We start from the raw sequence: 10,280 nt of genomic DNA on the forward strand, positions 1-10,280 counted from the left end.
TTAGTTGGCTATGATGCCCCTGATTCAGTCAGGCCTGAATTAGTAAGTTTCCTTAAAAAAAATCTTCCTGTTTTGCTTGGTCTCACTTTGATATGACTGGAATTAGTGCTGATATTATCACTCATAAGCTTAATATTGACACATCTTTCAATCCTGTACAACAGAAAAGACGAAAGTTTGCACCGAAAGAAACACCATTATCAATAAAGAAGTGGACAAACTCCTTGACATGGGTATGATCAAAGAAATAATGTATCCTGAATGGCTAGCAAACGTAGTGGTCGTGCAGAAAAAGAATGGCAAATGGAGAGTCTGTGTAGATTACTCTGACTTAAACAAAGCCTGCCCAAAAGATTCATTCCCTCTTCCCCATATTGATGCTATGGTAGATGCAACAACAGGACACGAAATGCTCACGTTCATGGATGCTTCCAGTGGATTCAACCAGATAAACATGCACCCTGCTGACCAAGAAAGTACTGTATTCATCACTGACCGGGGCTTATATTGTTACACTGCCATGCCATTCGGTCTAAAGAATGCAGGGGCAACATACCAGCGCCTGGTCAACATGATGTTCAAAGAGCAGATTGGTGACACCATGGAAGTCTACATTGACGACATGGTAGTGAAGTTCAAAAACGCACAAGATCATGTGAAGCACCTGGAACAAGCATTCTAAATCCTAGAAAGGTACAATATGAAGCTCAATCCTGCAAAATGCCACTTTGGAGTTTCTGCAGGGAAGTTCTTAGGGCTATATGGTGACCAAAAGAGGCATAGAAGCCAGCCCTAAACAGATCAAGGCTATACTAGAGTTACAGTCACCCAAGTCTGTCAAGGACATTCAAAAATTGACAGGAAGAGTAGCAGCCCTGAACAGATTCATATCCAGATCATCTGAAAGGTGCAAAACGTTTTACAACCTACTTAGAAAAAATAAGCAGTTCCAATGGAGCCTTGAACATGAATAAGCCTTCCAAGATTTAAAATTATATCTCTCATCTCCACCTCTACTGGCCAAGCCAGAAAAGGGAGAACCTCTGTCAGTATACCTCTCCGTCACTGAAACCGCGATAAGTGCAGTCTTGGTAATGGAAATAGAAGGCCAGCAACACCCTGTCCATTATGTAAGTAAAAGCTTGCTAGATGCAGAAATGAGGTATGGCTTACTTGAAAAGTATGTTTTATCTTTGATCATGTCATGTGCCAAGTTGCGTCCTTATTTTGAGTCTCACCCCATAATAGTTAAGACTAACCTACCCATAAAAACTGTCCTACGCAAGCCTGAACTGTCAGGCAGGATGGTCAAAAGGTCAGTCCAGCTTAGCACCTATGATATTACCTTTGAACCCAGGACAGCAATCAAATCGCAGGCCTTAGCAGATTTTGTGTCTGATTTCAGCCCTAACCTAGAATCAGACCTGGCCAAGGAAGTTAACCAGTTAGAAAATAAAACCTCCAACCAACAGTGGACCCTGTTCACTGATGGGGCATCTAACCTAAGGGGCACAGGGTTAGGATTAGTGCTAAAATCTCCACAAGGGAACACTATAGCCCAGGCTGTGAGTTGTGAACTCAAAGCTACTAATAATGAGACTGAATATGAAGCCCTCATAGCAAGACTCAAGGTATGTCTAGACCTCGGTGTTCAAAACTTAAAAGTAAAACAGATTCACTTCTAATTGAAAATCAAATAAAGAGAATTTATACAGCAAAGGATAAAAAAATGATTTTATATTTAGAATATGTTAAAAAAACTTTGCGATAAATTCGTTTCATTTGACATTGAGCAAATACCAAAAGACTTGAATACCTAGGCTGATGTTTTGGCCAGCCTTGGTTCGAATTTTACCCCTGCTATTTTTGATAAGATACCTATCGTTCATATACTTGAACCTACTATTAGCAAACCTGAACAAGTTAATCCTGTCAACACTGACAGTGACTCCTGGACTAAACCCTACTATGACTGGTTCCTGCGAGGCATACTACCTCAAGGCAAGCACGAAGTCAGAGCATTTAAAATTAAGGCCTCCTCTTATTCCATCATCAATAACACCTTGTTTAAAAGGTCTCAGGTTGGACCGTACCTAAGGTGTCTTGAACCGCATAAAGCCAAGCAAGTACTTCAAGAAATTCATGAAGGATATTGCGGCAACCATAAAGGTGGAAGAAGCCTGGCAAGCAAGGTACTCAAGACTGGCTACTATTGGCCAACCCTAAGGGCTGACTGTCTAGACTATTGTGCAAAATGCGAAGCCTGTCAAATACACGCCCCAATTATTCATCAACCATCAGAACTACTACATTCAATTTCTGTACCCTGGCCATTTATGAAGTGGGGCATGGATATAGTAGGAAAACTCCCGATAGCACAAAGCCAAAAAATGTTCATGTTAGCCATGACTGACTACTTCTCCAAATGGATTGAAGCGGATTCTTTCAGGCAGGTTACTGAGAAGGAAGTAATATCCTTCATCAGGACAAATATCATATGCAGGTATGGAGTCCCTTCAGAGATAGTCTGCGATAATGGCACTCAGTTCGTTGGGAAAAGAACCAAGGCTTTCTTTGACGAATGGAATATCAACTTGGCGACTTCAACCCCTGGCTATCCAAAAGTAAACGGTCAGGCTGAATCAAGCAACAAGGTAGTGATCAACTGCCTAAAAAAGAAGCTGAAGAGTAAACGAGGCAGATGGGCTGAAGAACTTTCACTAGTACTCTAGGCAGACTGGACAACTCCAAAGACATCAACAGGCCAAACACCTTATTCCTTGGTATATGGTTGTGAAGCAGTCATCGTTGTAGAAGTGCACGTGCCAACCTCAAGATATAGCCTGAACAACATCGAGGCATATGCCGACCTGATGCATGACAACTTAGACCTGGCAGAAGAACTTAGAGACTCTGCTAAAATCAGGATGGCCTTATATCAATAAACAGTAGCTAAAAGTTATAACAAGAATGTCAAAATCAGAGTTTTCAGGGAATGAGACCTTGTTCTACGAAAAGTATTCCCAAACAAAAAAGAAAAATCAGCAGGCAAGTTAGCCCCTGCATGGGAAGGTCCATATTTAATAGACTCAATCGTCAGACAGGGAGCATACAGGCTACAAACCTTAGAAGGAGAAATGATCCCAAGGTCCTGGAACGTAACTCATTTGAAACTATTTCATATATGATTCTTGGAATGAAAACAGTTATACCCTGTCCTGACAAGGTAAAATTAAAATTTAAACTTATAACTATTTGATTTTTGCTCACTTTGCCTGATGAAATTGCCTGCCTTATATGATCAACATGGAAATTCTATGTGTACCCTGTATGAAAAATTTATATGTTCAGCCTTGCTTATACATACTTTAATATAATACTTGAATCCTGAAAAAATTATACATGAATTGTTGTTGCATGAATAAAATCTTCAGGATTGAGGGCTACCCTGTTATAGCTGTACTTTTTGAAGTACCTTTCAAAATTTTCTGCACCATGTCGTGCCCAAACGAAGGTTGGTAACCCACACCAGATACGGTAAATACAGGCATGAAATAACTGCCCAACTCAGGTATTTACTGCACACCTCTACAACGGCTAGACGATGCACTGTGACGTGTAAGAAGGTGAGAGACCCTGATGACCGTCCAAATGTCCTCCCGACAGGCCGAATACCAAGCCCTCCAACCAGGCAGGGGACATAAGCCCTTCAGTCAAGCCGGATCCCACCCACTTTAATCATAACAGAAAAACTGCATATGATTAAAGATTTAATAAAACATATGACAGGTTAACATGCGCAAAAGTATTTTCAAGAGGTTAACAGATTGAAGTAAAACTTGCCAGGTTAAGAAACAACAAAATCAGACAATCCATAAATAAAAAGCAAGCCAGAAAGGCAAACTTTCTATCATTACCAAACCCTCACCCCCTAGGGCAAAGGCAACAAAAAGTTTAACTCATCAGGGATACCTTCCGTGACAAGAGGAACCAAAATACCAGATTGTTTATCCAGGGACATCCCCCCCTGGATGGGCCAAACCCCTACTCGGTCGAGTATTCCCATACTCGGCCGAGTATTCCTGGATAGTAGCCTGACCAGAAATACATGACGCATTACTCGATCGAGTAAGCCATATTAGGCTGAGTAACAGACTTAGAAAACCGTAGTATTACAGTCTTCCCTCCTTAAAAAGAACTTCGTCCCCGAAGTTCACACTATACTCAAAACAAAACTAACAACCACAACACAACTCCTCAACAACAACACAACAACTACTCTAAGTACCAAACAACTCCTACTATATAAGACAAAACACCCAACTCAAACTGAAAAGATGACAAAAAAACAAACTATGCTAACTCAAACGAACCCATAAACAAGCATGCGACCATCTTCTACCCCCCTTATAAGACAACGGTTACGTTCTTGTAACCAAACATACATGATCAAACAGGTGAGGAAAACGCTCTCTCATTGACTCCTCTGGTTCCCATGTGGCCTCTTCCACATTGTGATTAGACCAAAGTACCTTTAGTAAGACGGTCTCACCGTTCCTTGCCTTGCGCACTTTTCGTTCTATGATCTCCTTAGGAACCTCCGCATAAGTTAGAGACTCATTAAGCACTATGTTCTCAACCTCAAGCACATGTGATGGGTCACTCACATACTTCCGGAGTTGCGAAACATGAAATACGTTGTGGACGCGATCCAACGATGGTGGTAAAGCTAGCCGGTAGGCTAATTCACCTATATGGTCTAAGATCTCATACGGGCCGATAAACTTCTGACTCAGCTTCTCTTTCTTACCAAACCTCATCACCCCTCACACAGGCGACACTTTCAAAAGGACCTTGTCACCTATTGCGAACTCGATGTCCCTACGGTGCAAATCTGCATCACTCTTTTGGCGATCTTGAGCTGCTTTCATCTTTTGACGAATTAGACGAACTTGCTCAATTATATCTTGCACCATTTGTGGTCCTAAAACCACTATCTCTGCACTGTTGTCCCAACAAACTGAACTCCTGCACTTCCTGCCATACAAAGCCTCAAACGATGCCATTCCAATGCTGGTGTGATAGTTGTTGTTGTATGAAAACTCAATCAAGTCCAACCTATCTTCCCAACTCCCACCAAACTCCATGGCACAAGCCCTCAACATATCCTCCAAAGTCTTGATAGTCCTCTCAGTCTGACCATCTATCGCAAGATGAAATGCTGTACTCATCTTTAAGGTCGTTCCCATCAAATCATGCAACTCTTGCCAAAACCGTGATATGAACCTCGCATCTCGATCCGACACTATATCTTTTGGCACACCATGTAACCGAACCACATGTTTTCTATAACCCAAAGCTAGCTGTATCTTGGTCCAAGTATCCTTCATCGGAATGCAGTGAGCTGACTTTGTTAAACGATCGACGATCGCCCAAATCATATTGTTACCTTGCTGAGTCCTTGGTAACACCACGATGAAGTTTATAGAGATCGACTCCCACTTTCACTCCTGAACCTCAAGTGACTGTATCTTACCTTGTGGTCTTTGTTGCTCACCCTTTACTCTCTGGCAAGTTAGACACTTAGCCACGAACTCGGCCACATCCTTCTTCGTACTAGGCCACCAAAACCTTTTCTTTAGGTCCTTATAAAGCTTGTCACCCCCTGGGTGAACTGAATAAGGAGTGCAATGAGCCTCCGTCATCATCACCCTTTTCAAGTCCGCATCACCAGGAACACACCATCTCCCATCAAAACGAACGCTCTCATCTGTGTGGATAGAAAACCTCGAAACCGTGCCACTCTCTACCCTAGACTTCCATTCTTAAATCTTTGGATCAAGCTCTTGTTTCCTCTTTATATCATCATACAAGCCTGGTTCGATCATCAAGTCCCCGATGGCATCCTTTTTCCGAATCATATGAATCCCCATCTTGGACATCTCATACCTCAGCTTCAGCAAGCACATAGCTGTGCATAACGAATGAACACTCTTCCTACTCAAAGCATCTGCCACAACATTGGCCTTACCCTCGTGATAGATGATCTCCATGTCATAGTCCCCAATCAACTCCATCCATCGCCTTTGTCGCATCTTCAGCTCTTTCTGTGTGTAGATATACTTCAGACTCTTATTATCTGAAAACACCTTAAAGATTGCCCCATAAAGATAGTGCCTCCAAATCTTAAGAGCAAAAACAACTACACCCAGCTCCAAATCGTGAGTAGGATAGTTCTCCTCATACGGCTTCAGATGACTCGACGCATAAGCTATAACCTTCCCATTCTGCATCAAAACACAACCCAAACCATTCTTTGAGGCATCGGTGTATACTTCAAAGTTCTCACTTCCCCCAGGTAGAGCTAGGATAGAAGCTGTGGTCAAACGCTCCTTTAAGGTTTGGAACGCCGTCTCACAACTCTCATCCCAACGAAATCTAGTCTCTTTTCTTATCAACGCTGTCATAGGCCTTGCAGTCTTCGAAAAGTCTTTCACGAACCTCCTGTAGTAGCCAGCTAAACCCAAGAAACTCCGAATCTCAGCAACATTCTTTGGTGATTCCCACTTGGTCACTGCCTCAATCTTGCTAGGATCCACCGACACACCCTTTTTAGATATCACGTGACCCGAAAAAGCCACCTTCTCTAACCAAAACTCGCACTTAGATAACTTGGCACATAACTGGTTATCTCGCAAAGTCTACTAAACTAACCTCAGATGTTCCTCCTGCTCCTCCTTGGTCTTAGAGTAGACCAAGATGTCATCAATGAAGACGACCATAAACCTGTCCAAGAACGGGCTGAAAATCCGGTTCATAAGATCCCTGAAAACTGCTTATGCTTTTATCAACCCAAAAGGCATCACTACGTACTCATAGTGACCATAACGTGACCGAAAGGCTATCTTAGGAATTTCCTCATCTGCTATCCTCAACTCATGGTAGCCCGACCCAAAAGGCATCACTACATACCTGTTCTTCACCCTGACATGATTCAGCTCCCTATAGTCGATGCATAGCCTCATGCTCCCATCTTTATTTTTCACAAACAACACCGGTGCTCCCCACGGTGACATACTAGGCCGGATATACCCTTTTTCTAACAGGTCATCCAGCTGCTTCTTCAACTCTTATAACTCTTTAGACTCCATACGGTACGGTGCTTTAGATATAGGACATGTCCCCGATTTGAGCTCAACATTGAAGTCGATATCTCTCTTAGGTGGTAACCCCGGTAGCTCATCTGGAAAAACATCACTAAACTCCCCAACCACAAGTATATCATACGCCGATGGCTCCTCCACACGCATATCCCTCACTTGGCAAAGAATCAAGGGACACTTCTTCCTTAGACATGACTTTAAAGTCATCACTGCGATAAACTTACACTTCGGTCTCACTACAAACCCCTTATATGATACCCTGACACCCTTGGGACCCTTTAAAGACACTTTCTTTTGTCTTCAATCAATCTTATCATCATACCTGCCCAACCAGTCCATCCCAACGATGACCTCAAACCCATCCATAGGAAACTCTAACAAGTTGACCGGTAAGTCTACCTTCCTTACCAACATGGACACATCTCTATACAACTTAGAACAAGACACCGACTCCCCCGAAGGTATAAACACACTATCTTTTACAAGTTCATACTCTCTCAACCCATAGCTAAGGCATGAACCCTAGACACAAAAGAATGGGTTCCCCCTGAGTCAAACAAAACAAAAGACGGTGCATTATGAACAAGAAAGGTACCAGTAACTACGTGAGCATCATTCTCTGCCTCCTACTTGCCCATCATGAAGAGCTTCCCACTGCTTTTATGACCTCCACCATGGATCGAGGTAGTCGAAGTATTGGCCCCCGCCGAATCTTACCGAGTCACACTGTTATTCGGGCGCTGATAGAACCCTCCATTATTGTGGTTGAATCAGCCATTGTTTTTGTTTTGCCCTCCACGATTGCCCCATGACCCAGATGGCCCATTGCTAGCAAAACTCTGGCTCGGAGCCTGAGAAACGTTCCCCTGATAAGTCCCCGGAAAGCCTTCTCCCACTCTGGCACTGGTACAATTATGTCTCTTGTGACCCACTCCGCCACAATTGAAGCAGGTAAGGTTGGAGTTATCACTAGTACCATGACCACCACCTCTTCCCCACACTCGAGATCCCCCTGCATAACCAGACCCTCCAGAAAAAGCCCTAGACTGACCATGGTTGCTCTTCTTGTGACCCGACTGGTTGTCACTCTCACTCTCTACCTTTCTCTTTTCAGTGTTTCTTTTCTTAGCCTCCTTTGCCAAGTCCACCAACCTCTCAGCATGCCCAGCTAGTGCATATACCTCTTTCAGATCGGTAAGTACCCCAGCTGGTATTATATCCATGATCTTAGATGACAACCCCTTTTCGAAACGAAGAGCTAGACCTCGCTGACCCAGCTGCATATCCTCTGCATAACGTGACAACTCTAGGAACTGGTGATAGTACTCCATAACAGTCATATCATCCGTCATGGTGAAAGAATCAAACTCAGCCCGCAGCTTGTGACGGATGTGCTCCGACAAAAAATGCTCCCTCGTGGCGCTCGTGAGACCTGCCCACGGTATAGCATCGTATCTCTAGTCCTTGTAGTATGCTTTGGCATCCTCTTTCATATTCTGCCACCACACCCCAGTCGGACACTTCACAACCTCAAGAAGACTCTCCATTTCGCGGTGCCATTTATCGAGCATTTTTGGCTCACCAGTGCCCTCATAAGTCGAGGGGTTGAAGCGAGAAATGATGGTGCTTAGATGGGATGCGTCCACCGGTTTCTCACTTTCCTTACCCATGTTCTTGAGAGCCTCCATGAGCGCATCTTGTTGCTCAATCATACGGGCGACCTCATCCACAGTCATCTCAGTGGCTTGGATGTATGCTGCTGACTTCTTTGGCAGCATTTTGAGCTGATAAAAGCAAGGAAACATAAGCATATAGCCTATGGCTCAAAATAAACAAGACCCTCCGCCAAAGAAGCACTCAGCCGAGTATGGTGAAATACTCGGCCGAGTATCTTGCAAGTTAGCTTGCAATCTAAGCAAAGCTTCCTTATCAGTTCCCAGCTAGCCCATATGCCTCTAATCATACCTGCTCAACAACTGCTCACCATCCCCGAATGGATCATCACAGTTTTTCAAAACAAAGACGGGGTCAGTACTAATCATACAATTATATAATCACAATAAGACAGAAAACAACACAGCTCAATCGTCACACACAACAGCCCGAACTCCATCACCAACTCCTCAATACTGACTACACACTAAAGTGTGTAGCCCTGCCAGAGTACCCATCGCAACAGGTTACTCCTTGATACCCGTCGTTGTGAGTACCAAAAATAATATTTATAATACCTATTAAAACTAACATAAGCTAGTGGTAACAGGGTCGAACCACAGAGAGGCGTGAGCAATTATTAGTTGTCTAAATTTAATCCTAAGGTAACGGTGCGTGGGGGTTGATTTGAATTGGTCTATAGCTAAAGCCAATAAAACAAAGTAAACTAAATAAACGGATGAAAATAGATATAAAAGAGGCACTAGGACGGTCGGTTCACTATAGTTTCGGCAGCAGCATACTAAGTAGGTCTAAATCATACACATGAGGCGGGAAAACAAGAGGTTCTCTCGGTCCACTCTTAACAGATAGCATCTTTCGATCTCGCTATAAGTCCCTAATATCACTAATACTGACTCTCGTCCTGAGAAGTGACTAACAATCTAAACTTTACCTATCTTTCGATCTCAGCATAGTTTAGTCATTTTAATTGGTGATCTAACAACTGTCCCTATCTCTCGATCTAATGGGTCAGTCACATCCTAAACATTCAACTAGTCGTGTGCACTCGATTCGTCAAATATAGAATTTAAATCAATTAAAACGAAGGTAATACGTCACGTGGTCGGGTCGATCGACCAGGTATGGCAGTCGATCGACTGACACGCGATTTCAGTCTACTATTCTACGCCGCCTAATCTACAATTCCCCTACATCCTAGCACAAGCTATTTAGCTACTCATACTGAAAATAAAGGCAACAATAAAATTGGCTAAATAAACTACAGAATTCATGATTAATACGGTGAAATAAACAATTAACATAAGATGATAATTCGGCTTTGGGAAACTGATCTAGCAATTCTATAACTATGAATGAAAGCAAGATAACTGAATAAAAACAGGAGAGTACGGTGTGAATTGCGAAGGAAAAGAACAAAGCCGAATGTCAAAGTGAATTGTA

The 10,280-nt window shown here is 43.0% G+C and overlaps 1 protein-coding gene across 1 annotated transcript; it reads left to right on the top strand.

Moving 5' to 3' along the window:
- The first annotated feature begins 1,157 nt into the window (after nucleotides 1-1,157).
- On the top strand, nucleotides 1,158-2,945 carry LOC141602261 (uncharacterized). The gene is made up of 3 exons (XM_074422564.1): nucleotides 1,158-1,631; nucleotides 1,821-2,654; nucleotides 2,733-2,945. The coding sequence occupies exons 1-3, from the start codon at nucleotides 1,158-1,160 to the stop codon at nucleotides 2,943-2,945; spliced, it is 1,521 nt and encodes a 506-aa protein (XP_074278665.1).
- The last annotated feature ends 7,335 nt before the right edge of the window (nucleotides 2,946-10,280 follow it).

Source organism: Silene latifolia, chromosome 9 (assembly GCF_048544455.1).
Source record: "Silene latifolia isolate original U9 population chromosome 9, ASM4854445v1, whole genome shotgun sequence".
Lineage (NCBI taxonomy): Eukaryota > Viridiplantae > Streptophyta > Magnoliopsida > Caryophyllales > Caryophyllaceae > Silene > Silene latifolia.